This window comes from Hemitrygon akajei, chromosome 20 (genome assembly GCF_048418815.1).
Source record: "Hemitrygon akajei chromosome 20, sHemAka1.3, whole genome shotgun sequence".
Taxonomy (NCBI): Eukaryota; Metazoa; Chordata; class Chondrichthyes; order Myliobatiformes; family Dasyatidae; genus Hemitrygon; species Hemitrygon akajei.
In genome coordinates, this window is record NC_133143.1 from 41,461,607 (window position 1) to 41,488,182 (window position 26,576).

The 26,576-nt window shown below is 40.9% G+C and overlaps 1 protein-coding gene across 4 annotated transcripts in view; it reads left to right on the plus strand.

The window, feature by feature from the left end:
- The first annotated feature begins 1,547 nt into the window (after positions 1-1,547).
- The window catches only part of tert (telomerase reverse transcriptase), a 56,743-nt gene continuing 31,714 nt past the window's right edge, over positions 1,548-26,576 (plus strand). For all 4 annotated transcript variants that reach the window (XM_073024226.1, XM_073024228.1, XM_073024227.1 and 1 more), the window contains exons 1-11: positions 1,548-1,961; positions 3,816-6,135; positions 6,976-7,171; positions 10,444-10,633; positions 12,602-12,775; positions 14,817-14,978; positions 18,907-19,002; positions 19,333-19,418; positions 21,096-21,209; positions 22,585-22,656; positions 25,381-25,569. In XM_073024226.1, the coding sequence (XP_072880327.1) occupies positions 1,680-1,961; positions 3,816-6,135; positions 6,976-7,171; positions 10,444-10,633; positions 12,602-12,775; positions 14,817-14,978; positions 18,907-19,002; positions 19,333-19,418; positions 21,096-21,209; positions 22,585-22,656; positions 25,381-25,569 (3,881 nt within the window). In that variant the 5' untranslated portion in view covers positions 1,548-1,679. The remainder of the gene's footprint in view (positions 1,962-3,815; positions 6,136-6,975; positions 7,172-10,443; positions 10,634-12,601; positions 12,776-14,816; positions 14,979-18,906; positions 19,003-19,332; positions 19,419-21,095; positions 21,210-22,584; positions 22,657-25,380; positions 25,570-26,576) is intronic.

The window sequence follows — 26,576 nt, forward strand, 5'->3', positions numbered from 1 at the left end:
GCTGTCTGGCAGACCTAGTCCTGATGCTTCTGGCCCTCCTTCCTGATGGCAGTGGATCAACCAAAATGTGGGATAGGGGATAGGGATCTTCAACAATGCTTCTGGTCCTTCCTCTGCAAAACCCTCAGTAAGTGTTGCAATGTTGGGGGTGGGGGGGGGTGTTGGGAGAAGGAGACCCTGGTGATCTCTTGGTGGTTTTTATTATCTTTTACAGGGTCTTGCAGTCCATTGTCCCACACAATGATGCAGTCAGACAGGACACACTCCACGGTGCTTCTGTAAAATGTTGTTGGAATGGGGGTGGGGAGCCTCGCACACCTCAATCTCCTTAGAAAGTGTAGGTGCTGCTGCACCTTGAGTAGTGAGGAGGTGTTATTGGTCCAGATAGATAGTATGTTATCTGCACACTAATGACTATCCAAACTACAATATCTTTGCCTGTATAATTTAATCCTTCTTTCCAATGAGAATAACCCCAGCCGATCTAATCTTTCTTTAAAACTTCAGCCTTCTATTCCAGGCAACAACAAGAAGTTGAGTTTCTTGTCATATGCACAGGTACACGTGTGCAATGGTACCTGCAGCAACAACACACGCACAGAGCATCACATAAACAGTGTTCAAAACAAAAACATAAACAAAAGTTATGCACACTCTTACAAAAAAACACCACTAGACCAGTGAAAAATCGAAGTCCATTTTAGTGCAGAGTGGTCATAGTGCTTTAAACTTTAATAATTAGGGTTTTCCCAGTTTGTTCTAGAACTGAAGAGTTGAAGGGAAGGAGCTGTTCTCAAACTTGGTGGTATGGGGTTTAGGCTTCTATCTGCCTGACGGTAGCTGGCACAGCCCAGATGGAGGGGCGCCGTGATGGTAGATATTGTCTTCCCGAGGCAGCACCTTCTATAGGTATGACCCAGTGGTGGAGAGAGATATATCCATGATGCACTGCACAGAGCCTGTCCCTAGCAAATTGTTGGTGACGTGATTCAAGCAATGCATTTCACTATATGTTTTAATGTACCTTTGTACATTACAAATAAAGCTAAGCTTTATATCTTTATCTTTAGAGCCATTCTGTAATATAAGAAGACTAGATTTCTCTCTGCAGCTAAAATTTTACATGGTACTTTGCTTTATTTTGGAAAAGTTGTATTAACATTAAAATTAACATCATAACAGGGAGAAGCTATTTCAGCCAGGGAGCAAAAATCGGAGTTCTTCATCAAGTGAAAATTAAGATGAAACTCCAGGTGCTGGAAATTTGAAATAGTCTTCAAACAGCAGCTTTGGAAAGGGAAAATGCTTCAACGTTTCAAGTCGACTCTCACCAGACCTGCCTGCTAGGTATTTCCAGCCCTTCCGTTTTGATGTCATATAACTGCGTGTGATTTAGTAAGGTATAGAGTACGTTTGGAGTAACCACGGGTGTGACTTAAAGTGTTAATCTGGTGAACACAATAAGAAGTTGAGGAAGAGTTGTATTTAATGACCATTGGTTATGAATGCGAGGATGAAAGAAATTGATGGGATTGGGAAGTGGTATTGGCAGAGCATAACGTTACCTCTCAGTGCTGTGGACTCCGAAGAGTTTGGAGGGAGGAGAAGTGAGAGTTTGATTGGCAGGAGGGAAGCGGCGGATGTCACGTCCTTCTCCGCAAAGCGCGGGGCGGTAATCTATGAATGACGGCGGGAATTGGGTGCAAACAGACCGGACAATGAGGGTGATGCTATCGCCAGACAATCGGGCTATGACTGATGGCGGCTTGTATGAGTTGCTGGTGGCTGTCTATCCTCGTGTAACCTCGATACAGACGTTCATTTCGGACATCGATAATGTTGCACCGCCGGTCTTGGTGGAGGCGTTTGATACCGATAACTACAAGCGCTTTATCTCTCAGCTCATCGTCTGCATCCCCCGGGAGGCAAAGCCTCTATGGCGGCCGGTCAATTTCCAGCAGGTAGGAAGGCTGTTGGAACTCGAACAAAATGCATTGCGTTTTACTAAAATCACGTTCTTGGAGCATGCAGTGCAATCAATGTCCAAGTAATGAACGCTGGCGCCTTCTACAGTCAACGAAGTGTAACTTCGACTGTAGAAGTCCCAAAATACTTAAGTGTACTGTCTAAAAAGTTAGTAGGAATAAAATATTTTATGGGTTGACTGACTTCCTGATTTGTGAAGCGGAAAACTTTAGCAATTGTAAAATATTACTTTGCATTGTTGACAGTAAGACTCAATCCAGGTCATAATTATCGTCTCCAGAGTTTCCTGTAACATTGTACCATGGCGTTCCTGGACATTACAACCGCGTTGAACCTAATTCAGGTCACGCCGCAACACCTTCCTGAGCAGCTCCGAACGCGGCCCACCTTTGGTTTTATGGAATTCGTGCTCTGGAAGTTACTGCAGCAAAATAGCTTGTTGTGCGCTGCGAGTTTACAGTTCCGTGCCCTTCTGCAGGGTTTTGTCTTCCCTGCAGTCTGCTGGGAGTTTCTGACCGACGAGACCTGAGGGATATTCCTCACGTCTGGAATGGCATTCTGCTTCCCTAACCAACAATTTGGAGCACAGAAGGGAGTTATTCGCTGCTTGACGTGTGTATTAACTACCTGAAGGTTCCAATTACCAGTAGACCTTTTCCCCAGAGCCTTCTAAATCTTGCCCCGTTCACTGCTGTATACCATTTCTGCAAAGCACATTCCACATCGCAACACTATTCCTTTAGGGGAAATAAAGCTCATGACATCCATGGTCCTTTTCCTAATTAAATTTAAATTGTTCTGTTAATAATAACCTTGTTATTGGAAATCTAATGATTAACCTTTTTTAAAATTTTGGAGAAACCCATGAAGTGTTAAGATCGTCTTTGGTCCTTAAAAGATTAACCATCTTAGTGTTTTCCTGTGACTTCCAATGATTGAACAATTCAGTCGTTGTGGGAAGCAGTGAATGGAAATGGGCCTTTCGGCCCATCTGATCCATACTGAACAATTAACCTATCCAAGCTGGTCCTACTTGCCTGCACACCGCTAAACCTTTCCCAACCATTGTACCTGTCCATGCCTTTCAAGTATTGTAATTTGTATCTGTCTCTATCACTTCTGCAGCTCATTCCACATTTTCTGCAAAGCCTTATGATTGCCAAAGAACTTAGAATTGGTACTCTGATCAGGGTTTGGAGAAATTTCTATTATTTTTAATATGATTCAATGTTTGTTAAACGAGTGGAAATTATATCAACCTTTCATGTCATATCGGCAAAGCGATACCCTGCAGTTAAAAACTTACATGAAAGTTATCTCTTTACTATGTTTAGAGGTGAGAATGACAGCATTAATACTGCTGATTGTGTTTTTAAAATAGACAGGTGTTCAATGTAGCTGAAGTGGTAATCTGGATATTCCTAAATGACTATTAATGAAAGTGACAAGATCTCAGTCACCCTGGATTTGTATCAGATATGGGTATTGCTGTATCCAATACAGGACTTGTGAGTGTGTGCTCCAATGAATTCCTTGCCAAACTGTGGCCTTCATTTGCTGGTGGAGGATCAGGCAGTGCAGAGGCAGCTGGCTCACAGAACTTGGGGGGTGGAGGGGAGGTGGGGGTGGGGGGTCAGATGCTCCATTCCAGCAATATCCAGGTCACGTTATCCTTTGGAGAAACGGGGGTCTTTCTACACCTTTCTCGATCTAACTAGCTGGAACTTGGAGTCACTGTCAACCCAGAGATACTGGAAACTGCCCATAGTTTAAATGCTGGCCGGGGTTTACTGCAACAGAACAAAGAGATTTGTCTTGTCTCTTTTCAGCTGTCTACACAGAGTGAAGTGGTTATGCGAGTCATTCAAAGGATTTGCGAAAAAAGGAAAAGAAACGTGCTAACGTTTGGTTACAGCAATGCGACGGAAACAAGTTTCATCCCTGTTAGATCTACCCCCAACGTACAAAGTTACCAAATAAATACCACCACGGCTGTTATCAAGACCAGCGTGCTGTGGAAAACACTGGTGAGCAGGATTGGGGATGACGTTATGATGTATTTGCTGGAGCATTGCTCCCTCTTTAGGCTAGTCCCACCAAGCTGTTGCTTTCAGTTGTGTGGAGTTCCCATCTATAGTCTCCTTTCACGTGGTACGCAGCTCCAGTCTGCCTGGCTTAGGCAGAGGCCACTGCAATACCAGTCCAGCCTTGCGCTGAGGCACACTCAAAAGAAAGTCAACTTCTATAGGGAGTTCCTTTCAAGGAGGAGGAAATGGAAGGAGGGACTATCAGGAGATGGAAATCTATTGGCAAAAGGAGCTCTCAGTACGGAGCCCCGCAAGCAGAATCTCCGAGGACCACCGCACGCTGTTCAAGACAAATCTGTGAAGCGGGCAAGACTTGAAGCTGATACTGGAAGGTGGACATCAGATGACATGGTCGCCAAAGCTGGGAGGTCACTGAAACGATCTCTGGGCGAGGACAGAGTGGAGGCTCCTGCAAAGAGGTTAAGAGGAAGTGAGCTGTCAGTACTGGTGGAAAGTAAAGTGACGGAACATGAAAGGTTGCTTGTGGAAGAGGAATCGTGTGAATCCCCGGAGGCTGCTGAGCAGTCTGGTAGTGTAATTGATCAGTCAGATAAAGGAAGTGTGGAATGGACGGAAGCTAGTAACATCACTGAATGTAAATCGAAGTATCCCAAATTCACTTTGCTGATGAGCAGCGTGGACGGAAGTATCAGTGTTGTCTCCAAAAGGCAGGGTACATGGACTGATGCCAGGGCGCAGGAGCCTACTGAAGGAAAAACAAGTGGTATAGACTTTGTTTCTTCCGACAAAGGTGCCCTGTCCCCTGTAGCTGAAGGGCAGGACACACTGTTCACAAGACTTAAGGCTAAAAACACAGTGATGCACTGCGAATGCGGACAGGGTTGTGATAACTTCTCTGCTGCAGAATCTGGTGAGCAGAGTGAATGTAAGGAAATGGAACATGCAGGAATGAGAAAGTCCGAACAAGGTGGCAGGGAAATGAGCAGAAAGCCAAGCAGTGCTCTCAACACCGAATGCACCAGTGCAGAGAACACTGACTGGAACGCTGCCAGTAAAAATGGACATTGTCACACAGAGTTTAGTGAAATAGTAAAGCCTAAATACTCTGGGACGTCACTGCATCCACCTAAAGATGCTCCTTCAATAAAGAAAAAATCATGGAGTGAAATTTATATTGAAAGAGGAAGTATCATGTACTGCAATACTAATTCTGAATGTTTGCCAAAGACATTTATATTAAATCAGTTGCAAGAATTTAGCACAGGCGGTCAGAGACTTGTGGAAGGCATATTCTTGAACAGAAACGCATCAGGGGCGAAGATGGTCCAAGTGCAGAATAGCAATCACCGGAGAAGGAAAAGGTTTCCAAAGCGCTACTGGCAAATGAGAAATATTTTCCTTCGATTGTTAAGAAATCATAAACGTTGTCCGTATCTGCAGATACTGTCCAGAAATTGCCAAGTTAGCATTCAGAAAGGGGGAAAGGTCAGTAAGGCATCACGTGCTGAGTCAAATAATGAGCCAGACTCCTCTTCTGTTACAGAGAAGGCTTTAGGGCCTTCAATCAGCAGAGCTGCAGGCTTTAAACCCAATACTCCTGTTTCTTCAAGTGGCCACCAAATTGAGAAACAGCAACAGATACTGAACAAAAGTTCAACAGATCATTTTTCAGTGAACAGTGATCTTCCTGGCCACAATTCAATGCCTGGAAGACACTTGGAAGCGTGTGCAGGTTCTTGGAGATCTTCGGAGTGTGCTGAGCAGAGTTGTCCTCCCGACGGTGCAGCATCAGAACTGAGAACACATGAAACGATCAGGGCATCTGCAGACGTTGAGCGTAATGAGGGATCGTGTGGCTCTGACAAGGATATGCTACTTTTGCTTAAGCAGTACAGTAGTCCACTCCAGGTCTACCGGTTTGTGAGGGAGTGTCTGATCAGGGTTATATCGGATGAGCTTTGGGGATCAAATCACAACAAGTGCCGTTTCCTGAAGAACGTGAAGAAGTTTATTTCCTTGGGGAAATTTGATAAATTCTCTTGCAGTGAACTGATGTGGAAAATGAGAGTGAATGACTGTGTATGGCTTCAACTCAACAAAGGTGGGTCACTTGTCGTTATGATGCTGTGTTCATTTAGATTGGTATTTTAAAACTGAAAAGGTCGTGAGAGGTCTTGCACTCCTTAAAAGATTATTTTTGCTATAATTAAGCCCTAATGCTGAATGTTGTTATTAATTTCATAACTGTTCAGGAAAATATAAACAAATTGAGGGTGGCATGATAGTATGGCGGTTAGCGCTAAGCTTTACAGCGCCAGTAACCTGGGTTCATTTTCTGCCCCTGTCTGTAATGGGCTTGTATGTTCTCCCCACGACCACAAGGATTTCCTCTGGGTGCTTTGGTTTCCTCCCACGTCCTGATGATGTACGGGTTAGTTGGTTAATTGGTCACGTGCATATTATTGGTCGGTAGAGCCTTTTACTGTACTGTTGCTAAATCAAAAAAAAAAGATATCTACCGTCTACTGATTTTCACCATCGCGTGTTTCAAATAATTGGTTAATTGCACATTAATGTTTCTGTCTGAACAAAATATCCTTGAATAAGTTCAAATTTGGAGACTTCACCTTAAAGTAAGTATGTAAAACTCTTTCATTGTTACATACAGTTGAGGAAACCCAAGCATTCAGGAGATTGCAGAAGATGCTTTAAATGCTGGCAATATGCAACCCTTCCATGAGCATGTTGGTATCTTTCACAAAGTTTCTCCTAACCTTCCCTCCTTGTTGTATCAGTGATTGTTGATTTAATCTGCTGATTTCACTGATATTTGGGTAAATCGTGGGTTTTCCTGTAACGTTATTTAAGCCCCCTCAGTAATGCTAAAACCTTCTAAACCTCTTTCCCTAACTGAAGTATAAAGGAATGTGTTATTTGACAGCCCAGCACTTTGTCCCTGCCTCAGAACACCAGTTACGTGAAGATATCCTATGCCGGTTCCTGTTTTGGCTAATGGACGTCTACGTGGTACATCTACTCAAGTCGTTCTTCTACATTACGGAGACAACGTTCATGAAAAACACACTTTTCTACTATAGGAAACGTGTTTGGAAGGAAGTGCAGAGGATTGGTATGCGGTAAGGAAAAGTAGTCATACTTACTAATGTTTTGCAAAGTTTAGTTCCTACACCCTTTCCAGTCACGTTAACATGGAACCATAGTTGTTTATAGCAATAAATGGGAGACTTTAGTGCCTCGTTGTTATGTTAAGTATTCCAAACATGCACCCACTAATTTTCCTCATTAGCCTTAATTGTTGGGTACCACCCTTGCTACTGAGTTATGAGCTGTGAAAGTTAGTCACTCCACTGAGTCGGTACAAAAATCCACAGTGACACCCAAATGCGGGAGGGAGGGAGCGTGCGTTAATCTGCTTGAGTGTAATCTTATAGTTACTATTCTATAGATTTGCCAAGTATGCCTGCAGGAAAATGAATCTCAGGGTTGTATCTATATGTACTCTGATAATAAAGTTTACTTTGAACTTTGAAATGTATTATCAAAGGTCTGTATGTCTCCATGTATGGCCCAAAGGTTCTTACAGAGATGCTCAATAACCATAATAGAATCAAAGACGGCAGCAACAGGGTGAATAATCAGTGTGCAGAAGAAAATAAACTGTACAAATACAAAAAGAAAGAAATATAATAATAAGCAATAAATATTGAAAACATGAGATGCAAGAGTCCTTGAAAGTGAGGCCATAGGTTGTGGGAACAGATCAGAGATGGGACCAATGAAGCTGAGTGACGATTTCCCCTCTGTTCCAAGAGCCTGGTGGTTGGGGGCGGGGTGGGTGGTAATAACTGTTCCTGAACTTGGTGTGTGAGTCCTAAGGCTCTTGTAGCTTCTCCCTGATGACAGCATGAACTGGGTGGTAGGGGGCCCCTGGTGATGGAGGCAGCTTTCCTGCAACAATGCCCCCTGTTAATGTGCTCAATGGTGGGGAGGGCTTTACCCATGATAGGCTGGGCTCTATCTACTACTTTTTGTAGGATTTTCCATTTAAGGACCTTGGTGTTCCCATACCAGGCTGTGTTGCAGCCAATCGATACACTCTCCACCACACATCTGTAGAAGTTTGTCAGAGTTTTGGATGTCAAACCGAATCTTTGCAAATTCCTAAGGAATTAGAGGCAATGTTGTGCTTTCTTCATAATTGCACTTGCATGCTGGACCCAGGTCTTCTGAAATTATAACGCCAAGGAATTTGAAGTTGCCGACCCTCTCCACCTCTGATCCCCTGATGAGAACTGGCTTGTGGATCTCTGAGGTCAATAATCTTCTCCTTGGTCTTGAAATTTGTTGTGCATGGAATCGTTTGCACAGTTGAGAGCATTGAAGGAATTATATGTGATACAGGAAGAGGCAAGGTCAAGGTAGATTGGTGTCAGATTAACTTCCAATACAGTGCCTGTACTTCAAAGCTCTGTGGTAATATAGTTCCATCTTCTGCCACTAGGAGCCCTCGTTGAGCTGCAAAGCCCTCATTAATGCCTCCAAGATAAAAATAAAATTTCTACTAAAATCACACATACAGTAACCTGCTTTAAACTTGACAAATCAAGACAAAACCACATTTGATTTTAGGTTTTTTTGGTCCTCTTTCCTGATTTGCAATTACTTCTGGAATTTTTTCTATTGTCCCCAAAGAACCGTGTCAAAAAGAAACAGCGGAAGTATTAGTAGTAGGACGTCTTGGCTAAGGACTGCAAACAGAACATTGTCAGGTTGCGCACTTGCACACAGCTGTAGCAGTTTGTTCTTGCAGATTTCCCTCCTCGCCCCATAATATACGAGCTTCTACTTTGAACGCAGACCTCCATTTGCAGGAAGGCCATGACTTCAGATCTGTTTCAGAGGCAATGCATCATGATGCATCTTGTCATTTGACGGCTTTTCAATCATGTTCGTCCTTCCAGGGTGGAAATGGCAAACGCTAGAGGGCAGAGCTTTCAAGTGGTGGGATGGAATAAGTTTAAAGGAGATGTGCACATGTAGGCAGATGGGATAAGTTTAAATTGGCATCGTGGTTAGCACAGATACTGAGAGCTGAAGGGCCTTTTTTCCTGCACTATATTCCATGCTAAAGTGCTGATGTAACTTTTGCACAGGAAGGTTGATGGTCCTTGATTGTTTGGATTCCAAGGCTTCATAGAAACAGCAGATTTGCAACTTAAAATTTGTTGCTTGATCTGAATTTCAGAAGTTTTTGATCCGTTTCCACAATTTGGAAGAGACATTGTTCTCATGTGATTTCTAAACTCCTGTTTTCTAGCCAGGAGACATTCAGTTTAGTGACTGTAGAGGTATGATGAATGAGTCCTAATCTGTGATGGGTTGGGGGGTGGGGGAGCAGCTGGCATGATCCTCTGCTCTCTTTGCCTTTCACTTTGATGCCCAGTGCTTCACTATTTATGTTCTGATATGTTAGCTGCCTGGTTTACCACACCTAGTTAGATCTATTGAGAAGGATTCCAGTCTGATTAATCTTCCTGTCATCTTGCTAGAAGTTGATCAAGGCCCTGCTGTTGTTTCACATGAGTAGATTTATGTGGTTGAGTGGAATTTCACAATGGTGGCCCCCTTACAAATATTGCTACATACTTGGCTGTTCCTTGTAAACATTATGTATTTCCAGATGCCTCCTACAAGTAATGATGCCTCCCAGAAAACCCAGGATTAAAGTCACTAAGCCACGCAACATTCTAATAACAGCTTTCATCTCATGAGAAAGTTTTGTTACTCTATGGATTGAATACCTGCTATTTATTGGCCTGTAATTGGAACTAGGTAAAATTTTATCTGTGGAGAGATTGTATCCATTTGAGAAGGCTTTTCCAATGTGGAGAGGCAGATGATCATGAGCTAAATATTCCAGAATTATTTACTAAAATTCAATCTCGTCGCTAAAGGTTTGAGGATGCATTTATACTGCTGATTGGGTGAGATGGTTCTGATCTGATTAATCATCTTGTTATCATGCTGAGAGTCAATGACAATGTCAGTCCCTTTTACTTTATATCAAAACTTTGTTGGCGGTGAAATTGCTAATTCCAGGGTGGTATTAGCAGAAATTGGCTGACTGGCTCATAGTGAAGCCTTCCATAAGTGTTCACACTCTATATATTTAAATGACCAGTTCCTTTATACATGGATAATGGTTTGTCCCAAAGAATAAAATTAAGTTTTCAAATGGCAGTGTCTTAAGGCTGCAATGTATACATCCACGTATACAAAGTCTCATTTCTAAGTCACGTATCCTGTCACACAAAAGCATTAATTTTACATGCATATATTTTACTGATGTACTAGAAAAGTGATCGTTTCCTTTTTCATGCACCTGCAGAAATCATCTAGCAAAAGTACAACTACAGCCAATTTCATACAAGGATGTGGAACAGAAAGTCCAGCAGAAGAGCACGGCACCCCCTTCCAGTTTACGGTTTATTCCGAAGAAAAACGGCTTGCGGCCAATTGTGAAAATGCGAAGTATAGCAGGATCAAAGTCTTCTGGGAAAGGCCGAAACCTCAACTGGGTAAGCACCATCCTTTGTCCTTGTGTGTTGTCTCTGCTGAACATCAGTATGAAATTCCTCATAGCTGCCAAATAATCTTTTAAGTCTGCTGCCAAACTTAATTCATCATTACTCATTGAACATGTATTGTAACATTATGACTCTGTGTTTAGAATGACATTTCCAGATGTGTGTGTTCAGTCTGGGATATTAAACCTGGAGCTTATTCCACCTTCTAGATAGAGGATAAAGCTCCTCTGATACTGACTGAAAAAGTGCATTGTTGTGGCCAGTATTATCCGTTAACCAACACTACTATACCAGATTACTTTGTCGCTGTGTCATTCATGTTGTAGGGCCTCACTGCACAGAAAATGCTTGCAAAACTCTTTGCATTTCAACTGCGACACACTTTTGAGTTGCTTGATTAGCTGTAAACTGCTGCGGGGTGCCCAAGGTCGGGTTACCTTGAAGGTAACGGTGCATATTTTTTCTCTGTGTGGTGATGCCAGGAACAAGTAGAAACATTTCCTTTACAAGGCCCAAACCTGGATATGGATTAGCTGTGATTTTGTCTATAGTATGTTTATGTACAACAGTTATAGCATTGACATGCACAGCTGCCAGTATACCCTTGCTCTTTATAAATAACATGTTGCTCCTTAAATAAATGGTTTAACTGTGCACTGGAGCTGTTTACCTTGCACCATTGCCAACTTTAGTTGCTATTTCCACTCTGCCTTCTCCCATCCGCCTATCACTTTTCACCTGGAGCTAACTATTCCTTGCCAGCTCTCTACAACCCCCCCCCCCCACCCCATACTCGTTATATTGGCTATCTCCCCTCTATCTTTCAGTCCAGTTGGAGGGTCTCAACCCAAAACATCGATTGTCCTTTCCCCTCCGCAGATGCTGCCTGACTTGCTTAGTTCCTCCAGCTTTATCTGTGTTTTTCAGGCTTCCACACTTTGGTACGTTAACACAAACCACATAGCAGTACTTTTGTAACGATCTTTAAGTGATCTGGTCAATAAGTTTGCTATCTTCTAAAGATGTTTTTCTGTGATGTATTGCTAGGGTATTGTGGGACTGAAATTTTACATATGCCAGACTGTTGAGGGGTGGCTAAAACTCCCCCTTAAGGTTAGCAGGCCAGTGGGATTTGTATGAAAATTAGACGTGTAAGAATTATTGATATTAGTATTGCTGCTTGTGCAGATGTGTTGATCATTGGGGATTAGTCTAGTCTCCCTAGTCAGGAGCTGTCTCATTCACTGGGCCTTAGTAATGCAGCAGGCACTTTAAGAAAAAAATTAATGCTGTGCCTTTTCTTAAATTTCTGCAACCAGCCTGCTGAATATTCACAAATACCTTCAATTTTCAATTCATCATGGTAGATCTTTGCTTGTTTCATGACCAGCATACCGTTAAGCAGCATATGTTCACTCTGATGCTGACAAATCCACTTTCAGTGCACAGTCGCAATCTTCATTTCTCACTTTATCAGTGATTTTCTATTATTATTTTTCATTATCTTCTGTTATTTACATGTGAGGTCACTTCTCAGAACTGTCTGCAGTGTGCAAAGACCTGCGTTTCGTCGGGGAACCTTCCCAGCTCCTTGTGGATTTCTCCATTTGTGATGCCATGTCAGTGCTCAAAAAAGTTTTGGAGGTTTTTGGATTTTGGAATTTTGGATAAGTGGTTCTCAACCTGTATCTAACTGTACAACCTATAACTTGCTGAACAGACACGATACATGCCATAACAATTTTTACTTTGATTTTTTTTCTTTCAAATTTTAATCTTTATGAAATCACTGGATTCTTTTAGGGCTATATTGCAAACTTCTCATCATTATATTTGTTCCCTATTTTTATATTATGTATTATATTTGTTCCAGCTAATACCAGCCAGTTGTTTCAGTATGGATAGCTGTTACTTGTATTTGTAAGCATTAAATGTTTTTAATGTTTTTTTTGCCAACAGACTCAGCTGAAAGTCCTTTTTGATGTTCTGAATTACGAATGTCAACAGAAACCGTCGCTGAAGAGCTCCTCTGTGTATGGACTTGATGACATTTATAAAGCATGGAGGGAGTTTGTGTTACAGAATTTGAAAGCTGAAAAAGTGAGCAGGGGCCATCCTTACTATTTTGTCAAAGTGAGTTCAAAGATCTCCTATTACAATGGACTAAATGACGTTTAAGTGATTTGGAGATTTAATGGATAATATCCTTCTGCATCCTTATAAAGTACTGGGGAAGCATTAGCTCAGGTTATTCTGAGTGGGCTCATCACTTACTTTTGCATAGAATTTGCCTTGTCTAGATTCAGAATACTGATCTGCTCATGACCTTGCATCTTGATGTCTAGTGCACTACGCCTCCTGTTCTTTCCTCTGTTATTAGTTAAACTTGGACTACCTCAGTACACTGTGGTAATGAGTTGGGTCTGTTGGATGGCGTTCAAGACAAGTTGTTTTATCTTGCTGTACCTTAGTACACGTGACAGTTTCAGACCAACTTCCCAGAAGACGTTTGGGCTAAGCAGCATTGCCCATTAATGCCAGTGCCTCAAAAACAACAGGGCCTCTGAGATGAGCCAAGGTAAGCTGTCCCAATTTAGCTGACAGCAAAGTTTCTCTTCTCCCAAAACTACCATATATTAGCAAAAAATGCTCAGCTAACTCAGCGTCATTGGAAAGAGGAACAGAAATAACAGAGAATTTTGGCTCTGATAAAGGGTCTTGGACCTGAAATGTTAACTGTTTCTCTTTCCACAGACATTGCCTGACCTGCTGTCTCTATCCGGCATTTTCTGTTATTACTTCAGATTTTTAACATCTGCAGTTTTGTTTTGACATCTCTGAAAACTGCCAAGGTTCATCAGTATTTCTGAATATCGCTCACATTTGTAAACAAAAATTATTAAAAATAAAATAAGCAAATATAGTATTTATTAAAAACATAGTATCCTCTAGCAATATATAAAATATTTTTCTATAATTAAAAGCATTAAACCAAACCCAAGTAATTAAAGCTTCAACATATTTTGCCTTTCTCCCACACAGCTGCACAATGAAAGTAACCAGAAATTTGTGGCCCTTCTGAGATTCTTGAAACCTGTCAGTACTTGTGCTGAGAGATGTCAAAAGTTCCACATAGGCCTGCCAACAAAATCCAGGGCATTAATTTCTGAATTAATGTCCTGGGTTTTGTTGGCAGGCCTATACCTTTTGAAAGGTATAATACATTTGAGAACATACTAATTACCACTTAGTAATGCATCTCTAAATATTATGTACTTGTATCGATGTTCTAACTCTTGAGACAAGGTTTTTACACTGAACCACACTGAAATGGCTGGTTTGAAAGCTGCACAGAGTACGTGGTGCTGAAGAGTTGGGCATCTCTAACCTGTCATATGTTGGCGGTATTGTACCATTATGATTTCTAATAAAGCAAAGTATCTGCTTGTCAGTATCAGATACTGGCGCAATCTGGAGAATGCAAAGAGCATTGTATCTATGTACCTTCCCTGATGTTACTGTCATATTCCGTCTGTTGTGTTGTCCCAGGCCCAAACCAGACCACTGGCGTTAGTATTAGCTTCACTGCTCAATGGTGATTTTTTTATAATTGAGGGTAAATTTGTGTTACATTATTGTGAAGCTGGTTACCATTAGCTGAGTTGCACACAAATTGCAAACACAAAGTACACTGCAGATGCTGTGGTCAAATCAAGATGTACAAAAAGGCTGGATGAACTCAGCAGGTCGGGCAGCATCCGTTGAAAGCAGCGGTCAACGTTTCGGGCTGAGACCCTTCTTCAGGACTAAAGGAGGGGGCAGGGGCCCTATAAAGAAGGTGGGGGGAGGGTGGAATGTGCCAGGTGAAAAACCAATCAGAGGAAAGATCAAGGGATGGGGGAGGGGAAGCAGGGAGGAGATAGGCAGGAGAGGTGAAGAAGGAATCTAAGGAAAAAGCACTATCGGTAGTAGAAGAAGGCAGAGTCATGAGAGAGGTGATAGGCAGCTAGAAGAGGAGACAGAGTGAAGGTGAGTTGGGGGAAGGGAGAGGGAGGGAATTACTGGAAGTTGGAGAATTCAAATTGCAAATAGCCTTTTAACCAATTCTGTTGTAAATTGTATGAGGAGGCTATATTGTGATGGAGAGTTAAGTTTAAAGCCGTTCTTCTTGCAGGTAGATGTTACTGGTGCCTATGATGCTATTCCTCATGCCAAGCTAATGGAAGTCATTTCAGGCATACTGGATCTCAAAGTACCAGAGAACTATTGTATACGACGCTATGCAAAAATCTGGGTGGATGCTGCCGGACAAGTTAGAAAGACGTTTAAAAGACAGGTAAAGACTCAATGTTGTGTGTATGGGTGTTAACTGAGGACCAGTGCTCTAATTACTTCAAACATTATCATCATTATGTGCAGTGTTGTATGACGTGGGCAATTGTCTTTATGACCATGATTGTTGTTGGCAAATTTTTCTACAGAAGTAGTTTGCCATTGCCACCTTCTGGGCAGTGTCTTTACAAGACAGGTAACCCCAGCCATTATCAATACTCTTCAGAGATCGTCTGCCTGGTGTCAGTGGTCAAATAATCAGGGCTTGTGATATGCACCAGCTGCTCATACGACCATCTACTGCCTGCTCCTGTAGCTTCATGTGCCCTTGATCGGGGGCTAAGCAGGTGCTACACCTTGCTCAAGGGGACCTGCAGGCTAGTGGAGGGAAGGAGTGCTTTCCACCTCTTTCGGTAGAGATGTATCTCCACCCTGGCACTCTAAGATAGCCTGTATTATACTCAGTCTTCTGGAAAGGCAGATAAATTACTGGCTGTGCTGGAGTAAGGCCAGTAGAAGGGTATGATGTCATACAGAATTTTAACAAGAAGTTGATCAATAGCTGACTTGCCTTCAATTTGGAAAAAAACTTGTTGTTATAAGCCTCCTTTGTGTACATGTATGAATCATTCACCTGCCCACAGTACGCTGAATGAAACAGTGAAATCAATAAATCCATTGATTTTTTTTACCCCATGCACAGGAAAGATGCAACTCATTTCTTGAAATAGATCTTTCATTATCATATACGTACAGTATCCACATTACTATCCTAAATCAGTTTTGAAGAATGCATTAGAATAATCTGTCCTCCTTTAGATGAAAAGCATTGTGGACTCAGTGGAATAATTCTGTCATTGTAATAGTGTCGTAAGTGGTATTCTTTTGCATTACTCACAACCTGTACACGTGGGCACTACTCGCTCCAAATCTGTATCTATAGTTGTCCAAAACACAAACTCTGCCTCCATAGCTCTGATGATTCTAATGCATTTGTTGCTCATCTATAACCTTTTCCTTGATAAGATTTGAAATGACTGCGTGATATCCCCTTTAGGAACATATTGATTATTCAAATCCCGTGATTGGAGAATGATCGTAAAACTTCTGTAGGACCCTTGCCCAAAATGTTCCATCTTAATAACATCAGTGGTTGTTGCTGAAAAGTCTGTCCTTGGTTTAAAAAGTGAAAATGAACTTTCACTACCAATATCAGACGTTCATGTGGTAATCTGGATGCTCTGTCAGTCTGAGCAGTGTATACCTGTCTACTTAATTTATAGACTTGTTCGCATTTCTTTAGCTTTATTTGCTTGTCTCCCAGTGAATTCCACTCCAACCACGGTTGTCTCAGTACGTTAACCACTGAACCACGCTTTCCACTGAATCAATGCCAAGAATTTAAAAATTCATCCTGAATAAGTCTTAAAGGTAGATGATTGAACTGCTTGTCAAATGTGTCCTTCTTCATAATGAAACTGTCTGTTGCAGTGTCAGTCTACATTTCTCACGACTTACCATTAATCAGATCTACATCACTGCTGTGTAGACACCATATAAAATAAATACTGTGTTATCTACAGCATTGTAATACTCTGTAGACTTTCTTCTTGTGAATTTTAATGAGAAATTTCTCTCAAAGTTCAAAGTAAATTTATTATCAAAATAAAAATATGTCACTGTATGCTACCTTGAGATTCATTGTCCTCCAATGAGGACTGGCGCATGGACCTGGGATGACTTCGTCTTGTAGTCAGTAGTCTCCCTCCTATACGCCACCTATTTGTCACCACGTTGAATCAGCCTTCAACAGTTGTCAGCAAACTTAAATATGGTATTGAAACTGCAGTTAGCCACACACTCCATGGTATAAAGTGAGTCGAGCTGGGGTTAAGTACACAACCTTGTGGTGATTGTGGAGATCTGTGTGCTGATGGTGATTGTGGAGATCGGTGTGCTGATGGTGATTGTGGAGATCGGTGTGCTGATGGTGATTGTGGAGATCGGTGTGCTGATGGTGATTGTGGAGATCGGTGTGCTGATGGTGATTGTGGAGATCTGTGTGCTGATGGTGATTGTGGAGATCTGTGTGCTGATGGTGATTGTGGAGATCTGTGTGCTGATGGTGATTGTGGAGATCTGTGTGCTGATGGTGATTGTGGAGATCTGTGTGCTGATGGTGATTGTGGAGATCTGTGTGCTGATGGTGATTGTGGAGATCGGTGTGCTGATGGTGATTGTGGAGATCGGTGTGCTGATGGTGATTGTGGAGATCAGTGTGCTGATGGTGATTGTGGAGATCGGTGTGCTGATGGTGATTGTGGAGATCGGTGTGCTGATGGTGATTGTGGAGATCGGTGTGCTGATGGTGATTGTGGAGATCTGTGTGCTGATGGTGATTGTGGAGATCTGTGTGCTGATGGTGATTGTGGAGATCTGTGTGCTGATGGTGATTGTGGAGATCTGTGTGCTGATGGTGATTGTGGAGATCTGTGTGCTGATGGTGATTGTGGAGATCTGTGTGCTGATGGTGATTGTGGAGATCTGTGTGCTGATTTTGCATTTGAGACTAGACTCCCATCAGTTGTCTTTTACAAACTCTTGGTTTTGTGTCCTTTATTCTGACATGAGTAGTGCTTTGACTCTTTGAGGATATAGGTTGCATGTGGAGTGACAGCTGATACATGTATAACAGGTTCCCAGGCTGCTTACAGTCATGTTGTCCTTGTTTCTGAATTCGACTTTTGTTTGTCGACCTTTGACCTAATGCACATCTTTCACTGGCACTCGACAGAATTTCCTATTACTCTTGTCTGTCATCTCTGAGGAAGTCACGACACTGCATATAAAATCAAATGTAAGGATTTCATATCTAACAGTTTCAATTGCTGTCTTTCTTCTCAAGCCGCAGAAAAAATTGTGGCAAAGCTTTCCAAAGTCACAATATCTTAGTTTCATGATGTATGGCTTTTTTTTTCCAGTTCATGATTGCATGAACGAAATTCATCACTCTTCAAACCATGTGGGCTGGCACATTCTTCCAGCCAGAATTCCCTTAAGCAATGAGCTAATTGTAGCTTTTTGTGGAGCTCCTTTGATACTGACTGTATGATGCACCTCAGAGCCAGTTTCCAGAAATAATACTGTTTTCTTATTCCCTCACTGCCCCATGCAGTGCCTAAGTACTTTCACCATTGTCTTCCATTACAAGGATATTATTGGTCGCAAAAAAATACATCAGTCTGTTTGTTAGATGTCAACGATTTGCATACGCAGTGATAGGCCCCAGGCTGCCTATGAAACTACTTGTGTTTGAGTCTCCATATTCTTTCCTGTCAAAATTGTGTACCTCTACTCATCCCTCTTGTGTCCTTGCACTTTTACAATCATCACCATGTGCCACATCAAATGACGTGGGTGATCATGGTTTTCCATCTGTCTTTAATTTGAGAAGATATAATGAGCTCTTCAAAACCTTTGTCTGTCCATACCTTGATGTAACGTATGAATGTCATGTGCTGTTGACTACAACTTTTTCTTCCATCACTGCAAGATGCTCAAGATTCTCCTTCCTCGGTATAGGTCCCAGAAATTCCAGCTGCTGTTCCCTGATTGATGATATCAGCTGATTCCGGCTTTTTGCAATACTTCTCAAAAAAACACATTTCTGCAGCTTTGAATCCCTCGTCATTTTGCTTTGATGTAGTTCAATAGTTGCTCCCATGTGTTAGTGAATACTGTCTTTTATAATCCGATTTGAATGCCACTTCATCATTATTTACTGATTTCCTTGTCTTTTTGCTTACTAGTTTCTGGCTATCTATTATGTAAAAAATATCAGTTCATTACAGTTACCTCACACTGTTGTATCTCTTTACATTTTCAAATAGTAATGTAACTTTTGCCCTTCCGACTTGTATTAATATATTCAGGTTTCCACTTTGATGGATCTAATGCCAACCATGAAGGAATTTGTGTCACATCTACAACAGAAAGGCTGTCTGCAAAACACTATACTGGTAAACCAGGTAAGGAAGCTATGCTTATGTCCACCTTTTCACATGTGTTGCATTCTTGTTTTTGTCGTAGAAAGAAGGGATTGTCTACTTTTGATGTCTTAACTTTTGTGAAATGCATGAACAAACAATTCTTATTTGTTCAAAAACATTTTTAGGCATTGTATCTTTTTGTTCTTCACGAGTGCACATTGTGTGTAGAAACACTGAATAACAACTTAGCTTTGCTTTGTAATTTATCGACTCAAACCATCCTGATGTTACCACTCTTGTGCAATTTGAAGTGTGCACATGCATGAATGGTGGACTCAGCCTTTATCTCAGAGATGTTCTCTTATGCAGGGTTTAACACTGAACCAGAACTCTGAAGACGTGTTCACCTACTTCAAGCAAATGATTGAAAGCAACATTATCAGTATTGGGGGCAAGTAAGTAAAATGCTCTCAAAGTATTTGTCTGGTGGCCAGTTTTACCATTTCATGAGGTGTATCTTTGCAGAGAGATCAATCTACATTGTATACACTTAAGTTTGCTGACAAGTTGTATCTTTAGCTTAACAAATGATGGTCAAGATAATGATTTACTTTTACTTTTATTTTTTCCCTTCTATATTATCATGTATTGCATTGAACTACTGCTGCCAAGTTAACAAATTTAAGTTCACAAAGATAATAAACCTGATTCTGTTGTGTTCTGTTAATTGAGACTGCAGTATTGAACGCCAGACTATACAGACTACAGTAATTTTTCTACAAAACCATAACCTTCAATCGAGGTTATTCCCTTTGTAGAAAAATTACTGCATTCACCTTGTACTCAAAACTACAATTTACACTTGTAAATGCACTAAACCAGCTTGATGAATTTATTCCGACGTAACAACTCCACAGCACCATAAGACATTCCCATCACTAGAACGGGAAATGCCCCCCTCATTTCCTTGCTCAGAAGCAAGTTCCCATTATTGCCAAGAGATTCCCACAAATGTGTGAGCAAGTATAGCCAATAGAAACTCCGTTTTTAATTAGCTCAGAGCAAGGACCTTAAAAGCATTCAATGAGGAATGCATCTAGATTGTACAGAAGAATGAGGCAGGTGATATTAATTCTGCAGATGCTGGGATATTAATTCTGCCTAACAGCAGTTAGCACAATGATGTACAGTACCAGTGACATGGGTTCGATTCCCACCATTGCCTATAAGGAGTTTGTACATTCTCCCTGTGACCACATGGATTTCTTCCAGGTGCTTCAGATTTCTCCAACAGTCCAAAGACGTACCTGTTGGTAAGTTAATTGGTCACTGTAAATTGTCTCCTGACAGACAGCGAAACAAAGAAATTAATTGGTTAATTGATCCATTCATCTTTGAAAAAGGCCAGATCAAGTTTAAATAAAAATTAGCCTTTGTTTTGAAGTGGATAGTTGTGAATTTTCTGGTTTGTTTATTTATTTGTGATGCTGTATGAAATAGGCTCTTACAGCCTTTCGAGCCTCACTGCCCTGCAATCCCTGCATTTAATCCTATCCTAATCACGGGACAATTTACAATGACCAATTAACCTACTAACTATGTCTTTATTGGATAATCTGCTGCTGCAAAATACAAACATTCTCAATTTTCAGTACTAAATGGTTATTTTCCACAGAGCCAGATAAAACTAACGGTCTTTTCTAGTTCAGTGATTAAATTGGTATTATGCTAGCTTACCTCAAGCAATAAAAAGTGTTTTCCTATGAAGTTAAGTGTATTTTTGACACTCAATTAAAATTTCTCTTGCAAAAGTCAATGAAATGTACATATACATGCAGGTATCTTTTATCAAGGGTGGTGCGTAGTTGATGTTGCCCTATATCTGAGACTGGATGGAATGTTCAAACGTTCCTTTACGTTGCTGATTTATTGTTTGTTTTATTAAATGGCTCCATAACTACTCTTCAAAAACTGCTAAATCGTTTCATGAATTTGAAAATCAAAAGTATTTGCACTAAAATCCAAAATTTATGAAAACTATTTGTTTTTGCATTATAAATAAACCTTGTACAAATCTATTAGATGGAATAGAGTGCCCATTCAGTCTCAGTAGCTTCTTTTTGTTCTGTCAGGTATTATGTGCAGTGCTGTGGAATACCACAGGGTTCCCTGGTCTCAGCCTTGCTCTGTAGCTTGTGTTATGGGGATATGGAGAACAAGCTCTTAAGTGGAATTCAGGAGGATGGGTAAGTTCTCTTCTCCTTTCCTCTGGCTTTGGATTTGTTTAAAACTGGAGCTGAATGTTTCTGACATCATTGCCAAAATGGTCAGATTCTGCTGTAATTCCATCCTGCAAGCTTGCAGATGATAACACCATAGCGGGCCGTATATCAAATAACGAATTAGTAGAAGTGCAGGCAGGAGATGGGGAGCCTAGTGATGTCGCATCATGACAACCAGCATTCCCTCGATGCCACCAACTCAAGAGAGCTGGTCATTCCCTTCAGGAAGGTGAGGAGGGTTTCAGATGCTCCTGTTTTCATCAACAATGCTGAAGTCCAAGTTGAGAGCTTTAAGTTTCTAGGAATGGGCATCACCAATGGCCTGTCCTGGTCCAAACTTTACCACAGCCGAGAAGGCACACCAATACCTCTGCGTATTCAAGAGACTAAAGAAATTTGGCATGCCCCCTTTGATCCTCTCCAACTTTTATCAATGCACCATAGAAATTGATCACCCTGCATGTGACCACAAGAAACTACAGAGTGTTGTGGGTACAGCTTAGCACGTTACAGAAACCAGCTTCCCCTTCATATACCACACACAAAATGCTGGTGGAACACAGCAGGCCAGGCAGCATCTATAGGGAGAAGCGCTGTCGACGTTTTGGGTGGAGACCCTTCTCCCTATAGATGCTGCCTGGTCTGCTGTGTTCCACCAGCATTTTGTGTGTGTTGTTTGGATTTCCAGCATCTGCAGATTTCCTCGTGTTTGCTCCACTTGCTTTTCGCTGCCTTGTTAAAGCAGCCAACATAATCAAAGACCTCACCTACCCCAAACATTCTCTGTTATACCCCCTCTCTTCAGGCAGAAGATACAAATCCTAAAATCCCATACCACCACTTTCTAGCTTGTTGTTATAAGACAATTGAATATGAACCAGGTACGATAAGATGGACATACGACCTCACAGCCTGCCTTGTTATGAGCTTGCAACCTAATGTCTACCTGCACACTACTTTCTCTGTAACTCTAAAACTTTATTCTGCATTCTGTCTAAGAGTCTCGGCTCGAAACGTCGACGGTGCTTTTTTCCATAGATGCTGCCTGGCCTGCGGAGTTCCACCGGCATTTTGTGTGTGTTGCTCTGATTTCCAGCATCTGTAGATTTTCTCTTGTTTCTGCATTCTGTTATTGTTTAGTACTAGATCAATGCACTGTTGTAATTAATTGGTTTATATGAACAGTGTGCAAGACAAGTTTTTCACTGTGCCTTGGGACATTTGACAATAATAAACCAAGTTGCCAATTATTCTATTACTGAGAGAAATGACTTCTGGTTTTGAATATTGGCATTAATTTTGTTTTTCCAATGATTGCTAAAATATTTATCTCTCATAGGTTGATGATGCGACTGATAGATGACTTTTTGCTAGTTACACCGCACTTGTCACATGCCAAAGAGTTTCTAAGGTAAGTCAGATGGAACGGCAACTGAGAGCTGAAAGGCCTGTTGTACATGTACAATAGAAGAGTTGATTGGAATTTCAATTCCATATTAACGTAACATTGTCTTCAGCGGTGTATCAGTCCTGATGCTGGAGTTAACAGGCAGTCAAGTAATTGATTGAACACCCTTACATTCTGTTCATTGTGTAGTGCAGAAAGCTGGAAAACATTTCCTGTGCCTGTTTCAAAGCCACTGAATACTGCTCATCTCTTTATTTATATATTTATTTGTTTACTTACTGCGATACAACACGGAATTTGCCTGTCAACCCGTGCTGCGCAGCAGTACCCGATTTAATCCTACCCTAATCATGGAACAATTTACAATGACCAATTAACCTACCAACTGATACATCTATGGACTGTGGGAGGATACCGGAGCACCCGGGGGAAACCCACGCCATCACAGGGAAAACGTACAAACTCTTTACAGACAGTGGCGGGAATTGAACCTGGGTCGCTGGAGCTGTAAAATGTTGTGCTAACCACTACTACCTTGCTCCGGGCTTAGCTAGGCTGCAGATGGCAACTTGTCTGAAAATATAAACTCTGAAATGTCCATGTGATAAATTGCAGGCTTTGGGTGGACAATGATCATTAAGTGGATAATATCACTTGACTTTCAAATATCACTTTGGGGCTTTGTGTGCACCAGTTATTTGTGCCTTTTGAGCTTATAGCTTGGCTCTACTTTATTGATGGCAATTAAATAGTTTACTATTAAAGAATGTAGTTGACACTGTGGTCGGGTTTTTACCTTGACTGCCTAATGATCAAACAAATGCTTTACATAGCTCCCCAAATAACTTCCATGCCACTGTCTGAGCTGCATTAAAAGGGCAGTTGTGCTGAGTATTTATTTTGCCTTGTAACGAGGATTGTCTGCAATGACTTACGATTCCAGTTAAAAGAAAACGTTTCAAGGTACTTTGCGTGAAGCAAGGAGGAGGATGGTGTCACATCAAAGCACGTGGAGCTGCAGCAATGCAAGTTCTCACTGAAATGCTAGCACATTGAGTCAGTCATTTTGCATGTGGGCTTGAAATACCCTTGCCTATTGTTGGTGTTCTGTAAAGCACTGGCAGTTAATTCAATTCACAAGTCAACACATCGCTGACCTTCCCTTCTGCATTTTGTGGAATGGAAGCTGGTATCAGGCTGGCTATTGTTTAAATGGGGCCTGGGCTTGAAAACAGAAGTGGCTTAATATTTCTCATTGGACTTAAGTGTGAGTGTGTGTTTGTGTACACAGATATATATAAAAATATACATACAGTACATATATACAAACACAATTCCAGTTATTTGGGCCTTCAATTAATCGTGGCAGCCACTGACAACTCTTAAATAACAAACACTAATTAAGAAAATAGCTGAGATTCCCTTCCTGTGCTGTTTAATTTGGGCAGGATGCTGTTCCTAGACAGTTTTTAACTAGTGTCAGACACCAGCACTTGTGTAGCAGTTAGATACCACACTGTGCTTAGAATGAACAGTTTTAAAATAGTGCCAGTTGCCTATGCTTGTGTTTTTTTAAATTAAAAAAGCAGTGATATTTATCATGATAACTAGAAATAAGCAGCTAGACAATTCAGGACTGCTTTGCTCATTGCAGTTTCAAGAATTGGAGATGCCAGAAATGGCCAGGAATGAAAATGACACAAAATGCTGGCAGAACTCAGCAGGCCAGACAGCATCTATGGGACTAGGTAGTGACGACGTTTCAAGCCGAAACCCTTCATCAGGAGAGTGCAATGAAATGAAATGAAGTGATTTCTCTACTTTAGGTTAGGAACTACGAAAAATTTGAAGTTTTCAACAAGCATCTTGAATGTTGCAATGGAAATGAAGGTTTTGAGGATGCAATTGTTGACAGTATTGTATGAAGGCAGTCCATTACCTGCGCTGAATGTCCGTGCTGATTCTCTTCATTTACAGTCATTCAAGAGCGTACACAGGATGAATTCCTCGATAACTAGTAGAAACTACTGCACAGTGTTATGGTGCTGTAGTACTATGGATAATGTTCTAATTTGTTCTGTATTTTATTTAAATACGTAATTTGTTATTCAGTTAAATGGTAGTTTATCTTTTTTTAAAAAATACCTTTTCAACTATTTCCAGGAAACTTTGGCTAATTGGGGCATCCACTTCTTTGGGCCAAACTGTACTGATCCCAATTAACCGGAACCCATTCTATATGTACATATACTGTACATACACATACTGCTTTTAAATGCCTCTCATTATTAATGGTATTTTCAAGCCTTTGACAGCAGGTCTGAAGGAGGCATGTATCCACAGAGCCACGATACTATTGCTTACTAAGGTAGACTGTGGTTGATCTTCCACAGCAGAAAGTGAAAAACAATGCAGTCGATGAATACAGAACAATACTCACTCGATAGTCAATGCCAGCCAAATACTGTTTCTGTAGGAATGTGTATTATAACACAATAACTTTATCCAGCATGTGGCGTTTCAATTTAAATTGTTTTGCAATGTCTGTGATGTTAATCAATACCGAAAAACTGATGGGCAGCTATGTTATTATTAGCTATTCCAGAATTCATGGTGAAGCATGATTCTTGGTGACCGTTTTGTTTTTTATCAACATGAACTGATACTTCTAGTTCAGATAGAACATCTTACTGAATCATTATTTGTTTATTTTCCCGAATGATCAAGAACTCTGGCTGCAGGAATTCCAGAATATGGCTGCTTCATAAGTCCACATAAAACTGTAGTCAACTTTCCTGTTGATGAGGATATTCCAGGCTGCCAAATGGCCAGATCATTGCCAGAACACAGTCTGTTTCCTTGGTGTGGTCTGCTGTTCGACACACAGACACTGGAGATCTACTGTGACTATTCCAGGTAGGAGGTTTATCCACAGCAGTGTTCTTCACCAAGGTTCAGATCTCGAAGCAGTTTGACAATATAGAATTTGCAATGGGGGTAAAAAAAAGAGAGTATTTGGGAGGAATCCTGTTAAACAAAGACTGCTGATACACACCAGTGTCGGGTATTAAATGGGATATCTTGAAGTTATCAGAAAAATTGATGGTGTTTCTTGAATCCCCTCTTAAATGAAAAGGGGAGTTGGGGTTACACTTTAAAACAAAGAGTAAGATTTTGTAGGATGCGCTGCGATAGATTAATTTTCTGACCATTCATAGCCTTGTGACCAACTTCATTTTGTCTTTCAATGTAGCTTCAACAATCCTTGGGTCTTCATGGTATTTCCAGACATGAAACATCGTCTTTGAAACTGTAAATCGTCACATAGTGCAGACAAAAAGACAGCAGCATTTAATTTCAAAACCCATGATAAAACAGTGAATTTTAAATTGTAGTATTAAAGTATGTCAATATCAATCATGGTTTTTCATTTTAGAACTTGCATTAGATTTTCGTTAATCTAATTTAAATCATAACAAATGAATTAAAAAAAAAATCCTACCTTGCTGGATCTCTTAACTAAGAGTATAGATATACAGTATATTGAGTGTATTTGTACATTGAACTGATTGCTAAAGTGGTTGAGTCTTTGTTATGTTTTAATTGACTTTTTTTAAACATGCTGTCATATTGCATAGTTATTCTACTCTTCGGTCTTTTAGATCCCAGTGAAAATAACTGTTACATTTAATCCATTTAAACATTTGAATCTGACTGCTAAGCTACTCTGGGGGGAAATTAAGAAATCTACTACATAAAGATTGACATAAGACGATGATGTGCACTAAGTTGGGTGATGGGTTAAAATGTCATAACAGGCTGACAGTAAGTTAGTATGTTCCATTTTGTATATCACATTCTGGGATTGATGTTAACATGAAGTTGGCTGTGGCTACTGAATGACTGAGATGCAAAATTAATGG